This window comes from Tiliqua scincoides, chromosome 6, assembly GCF_035046505.1.
Source record: "Tiliqua scincoides isolate rTilSci1 chromosome 6, rTilSci1.hap2, whole genome shotgun sequence".
Classification (NCBI taxonomy): domain Eukaryota; kingdom Metazoa; phylum Chordata; class Lepidosauria; order Squamata; family Scincidae; genus Tiliqua; species Tiliqua scincoides.
Window position 1 is genome coordinate 33,779,908 of NC_089826.1, and position 19,697 is coordinate 33,799,604.

The 19,697-nt window shown below is 41.9% G+C and overlaps 1 protein-coding gene across 1 annotated transcript in view; it reads left to right on the top strand.

Moving 5' to 3' along the window:
• LOC136655844 (UPF0462 protein C4orf33 homolog) overlaps positions 1 to 19,418 on the top strand; it is a 19,665-nt gene extending 247 nt beyond the window's left edge. Inside the window, exons 2-7 of the mRNA XM_066632534.1 lie at positions 2,876 to 2,927; positions 5,630 to 5,810; positions 8,384 to 8,444; positions 10,245 to 10,293; positions 18,127 to 18,326; positions 19,099 to 19,418. Of these exons, the coding sequence (XP_066488631.1) occupies positions 2,876 to 2,927; positions 5,630 to 5,810; positions 8,384 to 8,444; positions 10,245 to 10,293; positions 18,127 to 18,326; positions 19,099 to 19,186 (631 nt within the window). The 3' untranslated portion in view covers positions 19,187 to 19,418. The remainder of the gene's footprint in view (positions 1 to 2,875; positions 2,928 to 5,629; positions 5,811 to 8,383; positions 8,445 to 10,244; positions 10,294 to 18,126; positions 18,327 to 19,098) is intronic.
• The last annotated feature ends 279 nt before the right edge of the window (positions 19,419 to 19,697 follow it).

Sequence of the window (19,697 nt, forward strand, 5' to 3'; positions counted from 1 at the left end):
CCTTTTGTAAAATAAGCTGCAGTTATGATATACTGAGCTATAAGCAACCGCTCCAGGGAAAACAAAACAAAATTTTGTCCAATTCTTTTAACCAGAAGATTCTTGCAGCTTATGGGGGGGGGGGGAAGGGAAGAGAATGAAGAATTGCTCCTTAACAGCCCAGTTTTAAGTTAAAGGTATGATAAGAGTTATCTCATTAGTGTGGAGAGAACTAAATCTTGGTCACTGCTTGTCAGGTTTTGGCCATAAGAAGATTTTGAGAAAGGGGTATTGAGTCCTGGAATGATAAGTTCCTCTTCATTTGTTATACGTGTATTGGTTTTCAGTTTAAATAATACAACAGCTGCATTGGTGGATACACTATTGTATTTATCTTCAGTATAGTTTTTCTTTTTAAATACATCTTTAATAATAGTTTTAAGAGAAATTTAAAAAATAATCTTGTTACCATATGTTCCAAAAAAGTTAAGTAGCATTCTTATACGGTACCGAAAACCATTGTTTCAGTCTACGCTTCCTGGTACTATCCATGACTTCAGGGAGGATTTTTTTCCCAGTCCTACCTAGAAGTGTCTCCTTGAGAATCGAAGAACTTCTGCATTAAGAGCATTGGTCTTACACTGAGTTATGGCCTCATCTCCATTCCTTAGCTCTGCCTTTGCTTCATGCAGTGCAGCTCCTTGTGGTGGATACATTTTGAGCAGCACATTCAGAGCTTCATGGACTATTCCCCCATACCCTAATGCCTCTGCTGCAGTAACGTTAGTCCTGCATTCTGAAGGAAGATGTAGGCTAAAGCTTGGGAAGGCTGACACCTTCTATTGACAGATCACTCCTATATGAGTTTGTTTGGAAGCAAGTCCTACTGAATTGAATGGAACTCAGTAAGTGTGCATAGGATTGCAGCACTGATCCTGGAGTCTTTAGTCCTTGGATCTGGGGCAAGCTGCAGAAAAAGATACCCAAAGGAACCAACAATAATGGCATCATTATCCGACTCTTCTACTGCTTATGTTTCTGGTAGCACTGTACCATTTGCATTGTTATAGGATATACAGATGGGGCCTTAGTATCTGTGAGGAATATGTTCTCGGACCCCCTGTGGATACTGAAAACTGTGGACAATGAAATCCACTGTTTTGGCCCCTTTAACTCTCTGAAGGTGACCAGAGATCCAACCTAAGCCCTCCAGGGCTTCCTGGCTGTCCTAATGCCTTTTAAAGGCATATAAACATCACTTCCGGTTTTCATCTGAAAACTTGAAGTCACTTTTTTTGCCACTAAAAGCCATTTTGAAACCCACAGATGCCGCAAACGGATGCCCGTGGCCTCTGTGGACTTCAGAAAGCGCTCCAGAGGTGGCTGGAGCAAAGCTCTGGTCCCCTTTGGAGCGTTCAGTTTGAGCCAGATCCACGGTTCAAACAGGCCCTTTAAATAAAGATATCACCAATACCATACATGTATGTTTCTTCCTGAGTATGCTTTGACTTTTAGTTCACAGCCATCTTCACATGCTTTTCATTGTTCTGATCCAGCTTGCAAGTTGTAAGAGCCAGAATTTGGATTTCATGCACTTTTGATCTAAACAAACATGACAATTCTGATGGCATTTTTGAAATTCTGTGCTCCAACAACAACAACAAAGATCTGCATGATGAAGTAAGCATCTGCTTGCATATCCCTTTGCAGACTGCGAAACACACATGAACATTGAATGGAGAAGATCCAATGCCATCTTCATCTGCACTATGTTACGTTCAAATTCATCTGGTGGGGGAGCTCTATTATGTTCATGAATAGTGATTAAATTAATTGTGCACCAGAGAAATTTATCAATTTTCAGTGTGATATTATCAGACATGCAGGGGGATGCAGTGGTCATTATGCTGGTCAGGCAGCCCAATCCTATGCATTTCTACTCAGAAGTAAGTTCCATTAGTGTCAATGGGGCTTACTCCCAGGTAAGTGTGGATAGGATTGGGCTGTAAGTCTGACTGATGAGACAAATTCCCACTCGGCCATGAAGTTCAGTGGGTAGCCTTGGATAAATCACTTTCTATCTGAAGCGAGGGAGGGAAGAATTTTGTATGCTGATCTGATCATCCTGAACAAGGGATGGATTTAAAATGTATTAATAATAGTTGAAAGAATGACAATACATCCATTATCTGAGTAGATTCTTTATTAAATATAGCAAAATGTAATTAATCAGAATGCTTGAATGATTTTTTTAAAATAAGAATTTGGTTTTGTTGACCATTTTTGAAATTGATTTTCACTCCTGTGAGTATTTAACAAATGTTTAGCTCAGCCATTTTCAACCACTGTGCCATGGCACATTGGTGTGCTGTGAGCACTCCACAGGTGTGCCACAGGAATTTGGGGGAAGGTCATTTATTAGTAGGGTCAATGGGGGATGTGAGCTCCCACTGGCAGCATGGTGTGCCTTGTCAATTGTCGAAAACCTTATGGTGTGCCTTGACAATTTTAGTGTCTTGTCAGTGTGCCATGAGATGAAAAAAACTGAAAATCACTGGTTTAGCTTTTCAGTCCTCCTTTAATTGTATCAATAGGCTTTCGAATTTACATTCAGAAACACAATCCTAGTAATGTAGATTTTTACTGCTTCTTGCCACTAGATGGGAGAATAAAGTTATCAACATAGTGTTTAAGAGCACAACACTAACTTTCCTACTACCACTCTTGAGAATTGTTCTTTAAAAAAAACCAGAATTTTGGATTAATTCCACATAATCCTAGTTTGACAGCAGTTTCTAAACTAATACTTCACATTTCAGAAATAAAATAGAACACAGTGTAGATGAAGACAATGTTCCAGTTATTCACTAATCTTTTGTATGTTTTCTCTCTAAAGTGAAAATGTACCCTTCTATCAGACAAAGTTCCTGCGGGATGGAGCAAGAGAGGTAAGCACTGATACAGTATATGCCACGTAATTCAATATGCACCTTTTAGGGTATAGGAACAGTACTGTAACAAGGGAAATTAGCACCCAAGGAGAAAGAGTGTCCCCTCTTCCTTAATTGGCAGAATTAGAATACCTTGAAAATCTGATGCTCTCTCTTGATTTCATTTAAAATGACACACATTTTTGAATTTAGACATTTAGGGTGCAATCCTAACCCCTTATGTCAGTGCTTTCCAGGGCATTGCATAAGGGCATTGCAGCCCTGCGGTAAGGGAACAAACATTCCCTTACTTTGAGGAGGCCTCCATGAGTGACACCCAACTGCAGGATGCAGCACACATCCCATTGGCACCACTATGCCACTGCTGGAAAGCACTGACATAAGGGGTTAGGATTGCGCCCTGAATCAAGTATTTAGAATACGTTTGGTATTCCAATTTTTATAGAAATTGTTGTTTGCTATTTCTGTTGTGGGAGAAATAATATTTTAAAGAATATTTCATTTATTGCCTTGATATCTAATGTGTGTGTGTGTAGTTTTTTCAATTTGTTTAATCAGTTCAGTGCCTATAAATGACTCTCAGTGCAATGAAAGCTGAAACCTGCTGCTTTCTCCTATTCTGGGCAGAGCTTAACATATTGCACCTTGAACTGCCTCGTTTGGATGCGAATGTGGCCGGTTAGCCACATCTCATTGAGTGCAAAAATATATTGTTAAAAATTGGGGTGATTATAAAAAGAGCAGGAATTGACACTCTGGACCTCAATGACCACCTTTAACATTTTTGTGCCCCTGTTATTTTTGTGCCCGGGGCAAATGCCCCACTCATCCCATCCTAATTATATTTCTGTATATATAAGAATGCTTCCTTGGAGGAATTATATGCCATGCTATTGCTTTTAGGAGTTCTCTGCTATTTACCTCCATCCAATGCTCAACCTGTATATTTATAAGTAAAGTGAACATTACAAAGGTACCATAAGACTCTATTGATCTCTCCTCTAAAGAAGCCAGAATCCAGTCAATCCTTCCCCTAAAACTTCTCACGACTGCAAATCACAATAACAGAATGGAGAATTCTCTTTCGTTGTTACCATTTATAGTTCTTTATATACTGCAGAAAAAAAATTCTACAAAGCAATCATTGCATTGCATTTCCTATAACGTCTTGTATATGCTTTCAAAAGAGTTGGTTATTTTCCACTGATGCAGGAACTAGCGCAATGAGTGCTTTTGTCATGCTATGCTCTTACTTTTTCTTGTTCTTTATTTCTCACTCACTTTGGCAGCTAAAGTTTACTTAGCCTTTAGCCTTGAAACTGCCTAATTTGCAAAATGAACTTTTGGTTATGTGCGGAGGAAATTGCCCTTCCCTTTATCCCAAGACTGTTCAATCGGCAATTCTTATCAATCTTGGGCCACTTCTCAACTTTCCTAGGAGCCAAAATATTAATGCTTGTTGGACTCTGTGATGCCAGTGCAAAAATAAAAGACCTGCCAAGTAGGGCTTTAATAATCTACAATTTGAAACACTTTTTTAAAAAAGCCAAATTTTACTATGTTGCTTGTTTAGGAAGGCTAGCAGGTGGTCCCAGTTCTAAGGAGTTGCTTGTGGAAGAGTTTACTGCTGGAGTCAATGTTTATGCTATTCAATTAAAATGAATGTGCAGCAATGTTTGCATGCTCTCCCACTCTGTATTTATGTATATAAAAATAAAATACAGTTTTTACTTTCTATTTTGGGTCTCTTTACAAGAGTAAGATGGTCTCTGTATAGCTGTGGCCTCCTCAGCTATCCTGAAATTTCAGAAGGAGTTGCATGTTCATTGAAAAGTGCATATTTCACATTCTCTTCCAGTATTTATAACTAGTGCCTTGTTCTCTGTTGTGTGTCAAATAACATCATATACACTCCTGTAGGCAATCATCCATTAGTGTAAAGGAGAGGAAAGGTATGTCCCCAAATCAGTGGGAAGCGGCCCTAACTCAATGGTAGAAGGCAAGCTTTGCTTGCAAAAGTTCGGGATAGCAGCTACCAATCAGTGAAAACTGAGGGCCTCCAAACTCTGGCTCACAGGCCAGATCCAGTGCGGTGAGAAAATTATCTTAGGCAAAGCGTGGAGAACAGCAAAGCCTTACTGTTCTGCCCCACCATCTCCCATCTTTGCACCCAATCTGTGCAGGAACGCATATTGAGCAGTCGCTTCCCCTAGGAAATTGGGGCGCAGGGCCTTCTGGGATGATCAGCAGCTGGAAACAGCTGCCCAGTGCAAGTTTCTGCACGGATCAAGTGTGAAGATGGGAGGAGGTGGGGCAGAATGGTAAGGTTTCACCATCTCTGCACTGTGCCTAAGATGATTTTCTCACTGCACCGTGGGCGGTAGATTGGAGGCCCCTGGCATAGACAATAATGAACCTGTTAGAATGAAGGTCTGACTTGGGAAGGCAGTTTCTCCATGTTCCACGCCTTTTCATTTGGAAGGGTGGATGAGAACATCAAATCTAGAAAATAGTTTGGCACATATTATATTTTACTACAGTGTTTGTGCTGCTCATGATATAGTGAAAATAATGACTAGAATTCTCTCAACATTCTACAGCATTTGTGCGCCAGTAATACCCTCATCATGGATGAAAACATCACCTGTTGGAAACAGGTCATTCAATTCTGTATGACTTCTCCTGTATTTATGTTGCAGGTACAGTATCAAATTAAAACTACTTGGGACAGCATACCAGTTATGCATGCACCAGTGACTATCACATTCAAACCAGATGATAAAGGTTTAGTTATGGAAGTGAACTCCTTGTTCTTTGATGATCCTCCAGCTCCACCTGGTGAACCCGGGAAGCCTTTTGATGGACTTTGGGACTATGAAGGTGAGGTTTGATGAAAGCTGCATACATTCAAAATGTATATGAGGCCCAAAGCATAGAAAACATATTTCGATTAGCTAGAACTTTTATTTAAGTTGGTCAAAAATCCTTGTGATCAAAGTATCTTTAGATGAAGTATTTTATTACCTTCCTTATTGTGTTGTCAAAAGTTCAATTAGTTGAAAAATACTGTAAGTATTTGAATAAAGTGTTTAACCTGGGTAGACAGGGCTTTGTTCTTCACTCATATGAACGATATCAGGAGCACCTATGAACCATGAAACTTTTCATGATGACGTTTCAGTGGCCATGATGTGAAGAACTATTCCACTAATTCTGTATGCCCGAAGAGGTTTTGCACTTGTTTTTCCAACTGTTGTTTCTTATGCTGCTTGTCAATCTTCTTTTGAAATGGGAGGGTATCTTCAGTGTGGGACAAAATCCCCATGGATCATGCCTTGAGTGTGTCTCAAAGTGTTATTTAGATCCTGACCTGTCAAAATATGGTGACTGTAAATAACACAGTTGTTGGATTTGGATTACAGTGTTTCAAAAGCAGAAAGTTAGAGGGCCTACACCCTTTGTGTAGCAGTCGTAGCTATGGCTGACATCTCAAGGATTGAATAATCTAGATCAGGGGTGTCCAAACCCCAGCCCTGGGGCCACTTGTGGCCCTCGAGGCCTCTCAATGCGGCCCTCCGGGGACCCCCAGTATCCAATGAGCCTCTGGCCCTCCAGAGATTTGTTGGAGCCCACACTGGCCCGAAACAACTGCTCTCAGTGTGAGGGCGACTGTTTGACCTCTCGTGTGAGCTGTGAGATGAGGGCACCCTCCACTGCTTGTTGTTTCACGTCTGTGATGCAGTAGCGGCAGCAAAGGAAAGGCCAGCCTTGCTTTGTGCAAGGCCTTTTATAGGCCTTGAGCTATTGCAAGACCTTCATTCATTCATATAAGTTCATTTTTAATATATTCATTTATGTAAACTTATGTAAATTTATTCAAATTTTAAATGTAAATTCTTTTTTTCCCTGGCCCCCGACACAGTGTCAGAGAAATGATGTGGCCCTCCTGCCAAAAACTTTGGACACCCCTGATCTAGATCCACATACCCCCAAACAGGTATTGAGTTTGTGTCTGTCAAGCAGCAGCCCTCTGTAACAAAAATGGCAAATCACTTTTTGAAATTGAGAAACTTTCCAAAGGCAGTTTGTAATATGGTGAGAAATCCTTCATGTCAAGGAAGGAAATTGAAGAGCTCACTGGTTATGTCCAAACTTTGTAGACAAGACTAAAACAGATCCTTCCTTAATTTATACAGGTTCAACCTTGCTATACACTGATTTTTTATACATGGATTTGACTCAACAGGAATGGCCACTGCAAATGAGAAGAAATGTGCTCTTCCCTGGAGAAAGGGAAAAATGCATCCCTTTAAAATGCTTTTCTTACTGTTGTAGAGATTTTTATCTCAACACGCTGAGAAGGGCCCTTTAAATGAAAGGAAAACAGTCCTTTACAATAGTTAGAGAGAGGGCAGCCAGCTGACAATCCATCAATCATTGTCTCTCCAAGCGATCCCCTCCCTTCCCCCTGAACACATGAAAGAAAGATAATCCTTTCTAAGGGCCTGGATGGAGACTGATTGTTGGATTGTCATCTTAATGACTCTATCTTAACATCACAAAGGTCAGAAAGGCTGTTTTTAAATCACCTGAGCAAAGAGACATTGTTTTTTAAATTGATTTGCTGTAGTGGGTTCCATTTCTGGGAATGGAACCCATGTGAATAATGTGACTCAACCTATATATGCTTTTCTAAAGTAGTGTACAGATCTATATCTGCTGATAATCCTTTACCAATACCAATAACATACAGATACCGTATCTTCAGATCCAGTATCTGCAGTTTCACCTATCTGCAGTTCCCGGGGCGCCTTCACACCTATTACCTTTGTTTTTCTTAAATACCAGTGTTTCTTCCTTAAAAACAGAAGGTTTCTTGCTTAAACAAGGAACACAATATCCTATCAAGCAGCAGTATCAAACCAATGGGCCGAATGCATCCCCCCGAAGCAATTTATCTCACCCACTTTATGAACAAGATTTGCACATTTTCCCTTCTGCCATTTGCACTAATGAGTTTCTATGTGAGAACAAAGTGCTTATTTCTGGCCATCATCTGCTTAATGAGATCAGTTTCTACTTAATGATGTCACTTCCAGCCCTCAGCAGGCACATTGAATGCTACCTTCAGCCCTCTGTATGAAACAAGTTTGACATCCCTGCTCTAAAGGATGGACTTCTACTAGCTTGGGTCCAAAGATTTCCTTTCTCTGATAAGTATAATGGAGAGTCAGAGTCATCTAGTTTCCTACATTATTATATTCTAAATTGGGAAATGTGTACTGAAATTTTATCTGACCAAAGGACTTATTGTGTGGTTTGCGGTAAAATAGGAAGTAGTTGTTGAGAATAAATCAGATTGTTTTTCAGAAATAAAAATAAAACTGCATGACTGTGATTTTTATTCCTACTTAACTACACACACTAGCATGTTGGCATTATATCTTTCACAGTGGTTGAATCCTTCTTTTTGAATAGCGCAACCAGCAACTATCTGGAAGTGGAACTCTGCCCGTAAGTCTTGTCACTTAAAATACATATAACATCTGTCATTTTACACTTTAGTGGCTGGATTAGGACCATGAAGTTTGATCCAATTATTAGCATATGCCTCCTAAACCATCAAGAATCAATCACAGCCTCCCCTTGTGAACGTGGGTAGTGCGCCACTGCCCAGGTCTACAAAGAACCTGCAGTTATTTATTCCAAACTAAACACTTCCCCAAGTGTCAAGAAGCCACTCCCTCTCCAATCTCCATTTTGCAGTGGTATCCATTGCGCTTTATCAAATTTAAATACAACTCCACAAGGTTGATGACCCCTGCTTTAATCTATGGCTTAGGCTTAGATTTCACACTAACAGAGAAAGCCTTCTCAACTCAAAGAAACAATTGTTTGAGCTTTCCTAAACCTGGGACAAAACATTCTGGTTTTATGGTTCTCCTCATTATTGACCTTAGACCTTTAGACGTATTTTTCGCTCCATAAGACGCACTTTTTCCCCCCAAAAAAGGGGGGGGGAAGTGTGTGCGTCTTATGGAGCGAATACTGCAAAGCTGCAGGCGTTCTCAGGGCCGCAGAGCCTCCTTGGCAGGTGCTTCTGCCCCTGACCAGGGTCCTGCCTGCGCTCAATGGTAATGCAAATGCAAATGGTAATGCAAATGCAAATGGTAATGCAAATGTTCAGCGCTTAGTGACAATGCACTTGCAGAAAAATACTACAGTACCTCATTCTACCAGTGCAAGGATGATAAAGCAGAAAAGGCTAGCATATAAAATTCCTTTTAAACTAGAGGTAGTAAAATATGCTAAGGAGCATGGAAACAGAGCAGCGGAGAGACATATTTGATTACACTATTTGGTTCAGAATATTTTTTTTCCTGTTTTCCTCCTCTAAAAACTAGGTGCGTCTTATGGTCAGGTGCGTCTTATAGAGCAAAAAATACGGTAGATTTAAACCAAGTAGGCAGAAGGGCCTCATGAAAGAAGGACTTCAGGAAAGAAATTGCTTGACAATTCTCCTAGGACTCTACAGTATATTTGGAGCTCCATACTTTGGTAAAGAAGTACACCATAAGAGCAAGGAGCCAGTGGTTTTGGGAGTTCCTTCTAATAGATAGGTTCAGCAGGATGGGGTAGTGCCTTGGAAGGAAGCAATTAAGTAAGCCACCATCAAATACTCCCACCAGACAGCTCTCCCATAGGAGAGCTAGTATAGGACAGTGAGTAGTGTTTAGGATCAAAGAGACTTTGATTCATATCTCTGCTAGCCCATGAAATTAACTGACAATGCAATCCTATGCATATCTACTCAGAAGTAAGTCCCGTTGTGTTCAACAAGACTTATTCCTAGGAAAGTGTGTATAGGATTGCAGCCACAATGGCCAACATAGCTGGCCTATTCATGAATTGGATGATGCCATTAGCTGAGGCAAGGTTGGCAGCTGCAAGGGGAAGGGCCTTCTTTGTAGTGGTGCCTCAGCTGTGAAACTCCCTCTTTGTTGAATGAACCCTTTTGTTGGCCTTCTGGTGGGGGCTCAAGACCTTTTTGTTCTGTTCTGCCTTTTTACGCTGATGTTTTTATAGTTCCATTTCTGCTGGTATCATCATTGTGGTTGTTGAAGTTTACTTTTGGTTCTGCCTTTGTATTTGTATTGTATGCTGTTTTATTGGATTGTGGTTAAGTACTTTGGGCCCTTTGTTATGAAGTAGAAATGTAGGGTATAAAAGTTTTGAAATAAATGATATGATACTTGTTTTGACAGTTTAATTGATCTTTTTCCCTTCCCCCTCCTCATGTTTTTGTCTTGGTAGGCATGGTCAGCATTTGGTATTACAACTGTCTGGTGGAGACTGTTTTGAAGTAAGAAGAATTCCATTGGAATACATTCAGTAGTTTAAAAAGCTAACCAGATGTGGTTCAACTACAATTGTATACAATACAAAAATTCAAGCAATATTTAGAAACATCCATTTGCACATTTATGTATGCTGACATTTTAGGATATCTGTGTAAATTATGACCTGTGCCCTTTTGTACCCCCTTTTATAGTGGGTGGTGGCTTACAATATAGCCCAAGGCCCTTGACGAGCCTAGCAATCCCAGTGCTGGGAACAACAGCAAGATTGCAAAGTGGCTGTATTTTTTGTGCACAACTTCCTCCCTATAGGAGCTGAATTTCCTGGTTAGCCAATGATTGATGACAGCACCACCAGGGATCCATGTTGGATGTTGCTCCAAATGCACTAAAGATGTTAGATTATATCCTAACGACGTTCAGCATGGCTAAGACATTTAACTGGAGTGGGCCTAGTGAAAAGGCTAAAAGACTGAGTTGTGAATCAGGACTACTCTGCTTTGAAGTTCAGTTCTGCCATGAACTCACTAGGTGGCCTTAGCCAACCACGCCCTCTCAGCCTTATCTCCCCTGCTGTAATACAGGTATAATAATGCTTATAAACCTTAACAGGTTGTCATAAGGATTACATCAGCATAATACACATGAAGCTCTTTAAATGATACACAGATGCTAAGTGTTCTTAGGCTGCAATCCTAGAAAGCAGAGATTCTCAAATGGGGATGTTGAGATGCCCCAGCCACGGAAGCCCTGTCTCTGCCCCTTAAAGGATGGAGCAATGGTGGCAACTATGCTCCTATGATCACACCGCAGTTCGGGACAAAAGGGCTTTTAAAAAACTTACTGGGGGTCCCTATCACCCTCCAGAGGGTGTGGGGAGCCTGTAAACCACTCTGTTTTCAGACAAAAACTCAAAGTGGGTCATGGTCACATTTTTGAGCAGTGGTGGGGAGGCTTTTGGGAGACTCACAGAGGTGTCTGTTGGCTCCCCATAGCCTCTGGAGGGCCATAATGGTCTCCAATAAGTTTTTAAAAAGCCCTTTTGTCCCTGGCAGCAGTGCAATCACTGGAGCGCTATCATCATCCCTACCCCACAAGCATTTACAGCACACACTGGAAATGTATGCAGCTATGCACACTTACCTGAGAGTAAGCCCCATTGAACCAATTGGGACTTACTTCTGTATAAACATGTAGAATTGTTTACAGCGCCATCCTATGCAGAAGCAAGTCCTATTGAGTTCAATGAAACATGCTCCCAGGTAAGATGTATTGGATTGCAGTCTTAGGTTGCAGTCCTATCCACATTTACCAGGGAGTAAGCCCCATTATATTGGGACTTACTTCTGTGCAGTCATGCATAAGATTGGGTTCTTAGGACTAACTTTCTTAGGATACATACAATTTGTTATTATGACAATACAGACAGGCTGTAAATGAACATTAATGATGAAACAGAATAATTTCATGCATGCATCTTTGGAGATGCAGGCAACTGGGCAAAGAAGGTTATCTCAGAGAGAAGACTATTAAAAGTGAAGATCTTTAATTCACAGAAACGCTGAAGATGATGAACAATGTAAAGTAAGTTCCTTTTATGCTAATGTATTCATACTAAGGTGTTTGATTATTATTTACCAGTTGTTTAACTTAATGGTGGGTCCCAGCCATGACCATCCAAAATGTATTCATGAATAATTTTCAATGCTTATTCAATGCAAATTACTTATGAGTAAGTATGTGATATAATGGGGCCATATGGGCTAGTTTCTCAAGATCAGATACAGGTCATTTGGTTAAAGAATTTTGCAAGGGAGTGCGAATCATTGTATAATCAGTTTCTGCAGTTTCATTAATGTATTTTCACCTTTTGCATTGTGAGCAGAGTTTAAATAGCCAATCACCTGATGTTCAGGGTTTATTCTTTTTAAACTCCTTTTTCTTCTGCTTCCTTCCCTCTTTTGTGGCAATTACAGACAGTAAATTTCATTTCATCATCTGCATTAGTATTTCTAACATAAATCATAGTAATACAGTTAAGTAATGCCAGCACATTTGCAAATCACTTACAGATTGGTTCCATGGAGCTTGTTCTATCAAATTAATCAGAAAGCTCACCTGTTGACATATCTTACATTTAAATCAAAATTTTTATTACGCTATAAATTTATCTGAGACTATTTATTCCCCTGTTTAGTACTAAGCAATTCCACACTCTTTGAAATCTTGATAAGCAATGCATATGTATATTTCGGCAGGACCAAAAAGGGCTGCTGCTGCTGCTTCTTTTTAAACACTTCAGAGGCTCATAATTCTGGGCTATGCAATGAAAATGCAGGATAAATTATTTGCATATTATTTCATGTTAGAATTTTATGCAGCAGATACCACCCCCTGTATCTGCGGGAGATGCATTCCTGCCCCCCCCATACAAGAAACAACAGAAACGGGGAACCCTATCTCCTTGGCCCCACACGCCCCCTGCTTCCTGTTAACGTTCCTTCAGTCAACCTCACTATCTGCAGGCTTCCTGCCTGCTTGTCCCTGCTATAAGCTTTCTGTGTTTGGGTAAAGAAAGCTACAAAATCTTTCAGGTGACTATAAACAACATAAACAAGGTAATGGGCATGGGGAACCACGGATAAGTGGATAAGGGACTCCTGTATAAAAATACTCAGGAATCGCTCAACCATGAGGCTATCTAAAATAGCTGTTTTGAGCAGTGGGCTCAGAAGGGAGCAAACTGATAGGGGTTGCATGAAACCTGTACCCATCCTACTTCCCTGTTGGACATAAGAACATAAGAACAGCCCCACTGGATCAGGCCATAGGCCCATCTAGTCCAGCTTCCTGTATCTCACAGCGGCCCACCAAATGCCCCAGGGAGCACACCAGATAACAAGAGACCTCATCCTGGTGCCCTCCCCTGCATCTGGCATTCTGACATAACCCATTTCTAAAATCAGGAGGTTGCGCATACACATCATGGCTTGTACCCCATAATGGATTTTTCCTTCAGAAACTTGTCCAATCCCCTTTTAAAGGCATCTAGGCTAGACGCCAGCACCACATCCTGTGGCAAGGAGTTCCACAGACCAACCACACGCTGAGTAAAGAAATATTTTCTTTTGTCTGTCCTAACCTGCCCAACACTCAATTTTAGTGGATGTCCCCTGGTTCTGGTATTATGTGAGAGTGTAAAGAGCATCTCCCTATCCACTCTGTCCATTCCCTGCATAATTTTGTATGTCTCAATCATGTCCCCCCTCAAGCGTCTCTTTTCTAGGCTGAAGAGGCCCAAACGCCGTAGCCTTTCCTCATAAGGAAGGTGCCCCAGCCCCGTAATCATCTTAGTTGCTCTATTTTGCACCTTTTCCATTTCCGCTATGTCTTTTTTGAGATGCGGTGACCAGAACTGGACACAATACTCCAGGTGTGGCCTTACCATAGATTTGTACAACGGCATTATAATACTAGCCGTTTTGTTCTCAATACCCTTCCTAATGATCCCAAGCATAGAATTGGCCTTCTTCACTGCTGCCACACATTGGGTCGACACTTTCATGGACCTGTCCACCACCACCCCAAGATCTCTCTCCTGATCTGTCACAGACAGCTCAGAACCCATCAGCCTATATCTAAAGTTTTGATTTTTTTGCCCCAATGTGCATGACTTTACACTTACTGACATTGAAGCGCATCTGCCATTTTGCTGCCCATTCTGCCAGTCTGGAGAGATCCTTCTGGAGCTCCTCACAATCACTTCTGGTCTTTACCACTCGGAAAAGTTTGGTGTCATCTGCAAACTTAGCCACTTCACTCCTCAACCCTGTCTCCAGGTCATTTATGAAGAGGTTGAAAAGCACCGGTCCCAGGACAGATCGTTGGGGCACACCACTTTTCACCTCTCTCCATTGTGAAAATTGCCCATTGACACCCACTCTCTGCTTCCTGGCCTCCAACCAGTTCTCAATCCATGAGAGGACCTGTCCTCTAATTCCCTGACTGTGGAGTTTTTTCAGTAGCCTTTGGTGAGGGACCGTGTCAAACGCCTTCTGAAAGTCCAGATATATAATGTCCACTGGTTCTCCCGCATCCACATGCCTGTTGACCTTTTCAAAGAATTCTATAAGGTTCGTGAGGCAAGACTTACCCTTACAGAAGCCATGCTGACTCTCCCTCAGCAAGGCCTGTTCGTCTATGTGTTTTGAGATCCTATCTTTGATGAGGCATTCCACCATCTTACCCGGTATGGATGTTAGGCTGACCGGCCTATAGTTTCCCGGGTCCCCCCTCTTTCCCTTTATAAAAATAGGCATGACATTTGCTATCCTCCAATCTTCTGGCACCATGGCCGTTTTGAGGGACAAGTTGCATACCTTAGTCAAGAGATCTGCAACTTCATTCTTCAATTCCTTAATAACACTTGGGTGGATGCCATCAGGGCCCGGTGACTTATTGATCTTTAATTTATCAATGAGGTCTGAAACATCTTCTCTTTTAACCTCTATCTGACTTAACTCCTCGGTCAGGAGGGGCCGTTCGGGCAGCGGTATCTGCCCAAGGTCTTCTGCCGTGAAGACAGATGCAAAGAACTCATTTAATTTCTCTGCCATCTCCAAGTCTCCTTGTATCTCCCCTTTACCTCCCTCACCATCCAGAGGGCCAACCGCTTCTCTGGCGGGTTTCCTGCTTCTAACATATTTGAAGAAGCTTTTATTATTCCCCTTAATGTTGCCGGCCATGTGTTCCTCATAGTCTCGCTTGGCCTCCAGTATCACCTTCTTACATTTCTTTTGCCACAGTTTATGTTCCTTTTTATTCTCCTCATTAGGGCAAGACTTCCATTTACGGAAGGAAGCTTCCTTGCCCTTCACAGCCTCTCTAACTTGGCTGGTTAGCCATGCGGGCACCCTCCTGGATTTAGTGGAACCCTTCTTTCTTTGCGGTATACACCTCTGCTGGGCCTCTATTACTGTTGTTTTAAGCAGCCTCCATGCACTCTGGAGAGATTGGACTCTTTTTACCCTCCCTTTCAACCTCCTTCTAACCAGCCTCCTCATTTGAGGGAAGTCCGCCCGTCGGAAGTCAAGGGTTTTTGTTAGAGATTTGCCTGGTATTCTTCCCCCAACATGCACGTCAAAACGGATCGCAGCATGATCACTGTTCCCCAATGGCTCAGTAACGTTTACATCTCTAACCAGGTCCTGCGTACCGCACAATATTAAATCCAGAGTCACCTCTCCTCTGGTGGGCTCCGTGACTAGCTGATCTAAGCCACAGTCATTTAGCACATCAAGAAATCCGGTTTCCTTATCGTGACCAGAACACAAATTGACCCAGTCAATATGAGGATAATTGAAGTCCCCCATGATTACAACCCTGTCCCTCCTTGTCACCTCCCTGATCTGTTGCCTCATTTCAAGGTCCCCATCCGATTTCTGGTCTGGAGGACGATAGCATGCCCCCAGTATTACATCGCTGCACAAGCCTGGTAATTTAACCCACAGAGATTCTACGGTGGAGTCGGACCCACCTTCAATCTCTACTTTGCTGGATTCTATCCCTTCCCTAACATAAACGGCCACCCCACCTCCAACACGCACCTGCCTGTCCCTCCTGTAGAGTTTATAGCCCAGGATTGCGGTATCCCACTGATTCTCCGCATTCCACCAGGTTTCCGTTATGCCCACTATGTCAATATTTTCCCTTGTCACCAGACATTCCAGTTCTCCCACCTTTGCTCGTAGACTTCGGGCATTCGCATAAAAGCATTTATACACAGAATGCCCCAGGATGGGCTGCTTATTTGCTCCTTTGTCCCCGCATCCTCTCATTGTGCCAAACCGTCTATCACATCCCATCACGCTACCTTTGCCAATTTCTTCTCCTACCCTGCCTTTGTCTTGTTGTTCTCTAACCTCCCCATCCTCATCCCATAGGGATGAGGAGTCCCGAACCGGATGCCCCTCGGCTCCTGTCGGCCTTCCCCCAGGGATCAGTTTAAAAGCTGCTCTGCCACCTTTTTAATGTTATGCGCCAGCAGTCTGGTTCCATTCTGGTTCAAATGGAGCCCGTCCCTCTTGTACAGGCCCCGCTTGTCCCAAAACGTTCCCCAGTGCCTAACGAATCTAAACCCCTCCTCCCTACACCACCGTCTCATCCACGCATTGAGACCCCTGATCTCCGCCTGCCTAGCTGGCCCTGCGCGTGGAACAGGTAGCACTTCAGAGAACGCTACCTTTGAGGTCCTGGCTTTCAGCTTCCTGCCTAAAAGCCTAAATTTGGCCTCCAGGACCTCCCAGCTACACTTGCCCACGTCGTTGGTGCCGACATGCACCACAGCCGCTACCTCTCCCCCAGCACTGTCTACACTGCCCTATTCTCTTGAAGCATTCTCTGGAAGCATGAGAGAAGAAGGGGTGGCATACCTCATCTTCTAGGTGTTCCACCCCTCTTAGCTGCTCTTTGACCACACTTTTGAATATCTGGGGAAAGCGCTGCAGCCTTTCCTCCTCTACGGCTTCTGGCAAAGTAGCTGGGTGGAGATTAACCGGATCCTTCTGGCCCAGCATTTTACAAGGTGTTGCGGAGTTGGAAGATGATGAGATGACTGCTGGTGGTATGTGTGCAAGCAGATGCTGATGGGTTAGCAATAGAATATAGGGTAGGTGGGTTTGCCACATTTTAAAGCAACAGATCAGTTTGGGTTGCCCCAATACTGGACTACAGCACTGCAGTATAAGAACTTTTATATCTGTGCAGTGTGAACAGAGTAAGAATGATACGGCATATATGAAAAACGAAGTGTATTCCTCCCCAATCAATTTAAATATTGAATATATTTAAATTTAGAATATATCAGTTCTAAATATGAATATCTTATTCTAAGTGTTCATGCTATTAAAAAAATGAACTCAGGGAAAGCATTCTCTATATCTACTGCAAACATAACCAGACAACCTAGAAACATGTTTGGTATTGTAGGTAGAGGATTGACCCCAATGATCTGCATCCCAAGTTGACCTCCTTTTAAGAGTTCCCAAGTTCAGTTGGCCCCTGCTCCTGACCTGCAAAGAGGAGTGGGTGATAATCCTTATCTCAGTAAAAGCATCACCTGTTGATTTCTGCATGTCAGGCTCCGGGCACTGGCTCCAGGAGGTGGAAACTTTCGATTTGACATATATCTGCATCCCACTTGCAGTTACCAATGTTGATGTTAATGTCACAATTTTTATACAAGCAGCTTCAATGCATGCATCTCCATCATAAGAACTAGAATGACACTGCTACCTCTTTGCAACTGAAATTCTGTGATTCCTACTATTTGTTTGAATTAGAGTTGGCTACAGGGATGCATGCTTTCTTTTTGATCTATTCTGTTAGATGGGCATGCATACTAAAAAGTTGAACTTCCGTATGATTCCCAAATGCTTTCCTGAACAAACAGAATAAAAAGTCTACTCAGGTGCATTGCCCGAATGATCGACTAACTGTATGGGCATATGATTTTTATTTCCCAGTTGTACAATGTTTTAAAGCACTTTCTAAGTTTCCCAGTTGTATTTCTATTCATTGTTCACATAAAATTCTTTGATTGGGGGGGAGACATAAAAAAATCCTTAAATTTCTTAGAACAATAGCTTATACTTCTGTAGAAGTGCTAACAAGTAAGAATTTCAAACCCAGCAATTCTGTGTTACCTTGATAATTAAGCATTACCTAAAGTTTATTTTAAAATGGTCTGGTTGCTTAATATGATATACTCATAGTAATTTTTGTTAAATTAATAAGGGTGACATTTTTATCAGGCATTTTTTTTTTCCTCCTGTGTGTAGAAAGGCCTTCCTTTGGCATTTCAAGCAGATTTAAACTGGGGCACCTGGAATGGCACAGCAATTATTCCCTGGGACTATTTTCCCCCTGGTGTGAACAAGATGAATTCATATGCAATTCATGGCTCTGGACTTGGAAGGATGTATGAAGCACTTTATCCAATACCACGAGAAGAGATTGAAGATGGGCAAGGTCCTAATTTGTGAGTACAAAAGCCTCCACATCTTCTTTAAATCACTTTCTGGATGTCTGTGAGGCTCTTTTTTATCCTTGATCATAACTGCTTGTGTAATACATTTAGAAAGTCCTTCAGTGGGGCATGCTGGAATATTTATTCATTCCTTTAATTGACAATTTTATAGTTTACCACTAGGGCCTATTTTATGTAGTGCAAAAGCAGTGAATACAACATAAAAGCTGATGATCGGGTGATGCTACGGTAGGCTAGTTCTTTTTGCAATGAACACAATATATCTTATCTTACATTTGCCAAATTTACCCTGGGAATATCTGGCCAATCCGGAATCTGTTTTGTGGTGAAGGGTTCCCTTACATTGTAATTCTAAGTCTACCTTTCCCCCATGCATTCTAGTGGACCTATTCAGTGCTCTATTTACCAATCACTTTAGGTTGTATCCTAAATCTTTCTTCCATTCTGAGAAGATGCTCTGTTTGCAGAAGGAGGGAGTGGCAATTTTCTCAACCTCTTACCCTCTGTAGCCCCTAGCAAAAACTGTTCCTGAGCCTCGGAGGACCCTCAGGAGAAGATGTTTGTGTGGGTGGGGGGAAATTGACAAATTATGGTCCTTGTTTTATCACTTTTCTCTGAATCCTGGTTCCAAAGTCAAGGTATGGGAACATTTGTTCCCTTACCTTGGGGCTGCATTGTGGTTGCACCAGTGCTGGGATGTTGGGTAGGACTGGGCCCTCAGTCTTTAATAATTCAAATTCTTGCTCTTCTGTTTTGTTGTTAGCCATCGCCTTGAATATTTCAAAGATTTCAGCCTAAAGGACATAATGGGAGAGGACTGGACTCAACCTCCATCAGATATGTGGCCGTAGTTTTCACAAGTTCTGGAGTCATCAGTCATCAAGGAAAAAAAAAAACTAGTTTCTTAAGCACACCAAATTATTAAACGTGAGGTTTCAAATACTTGGTTTTCTCTCATAACTTTAATACGGCACTCAATTAAAATAAATGAATTGATCATGTCTTTTAGTGATGCTTATCCTGCTATCTTCCCTCAAGTAGGCAGCAGGGTTTCAGTAAAGTCTAACAGCTGCTGCACTTTTATCTAACTTATCTCTATTTATATATCACTGTTTTCCTGTAATTCTTCTGTCTTGTTATTCTTACACAGTTTAAGAAATGGGAATACATTGTGTTTTTGACCCTGCATTATCCAAAACCACATGTCAAGAACATGATCTAAATTGGGGGTGTCAATTGCGGGATGCGGCCCGCAGAAGCTTTTTATCCGGCCCTCAGGCTCTCAGCTGCTGAGCAGTGCTTAGGTGTTACTGATAAAAGGGCAGCCACCACGAAAATTGGGCTCTCCCATATCTTGAAATA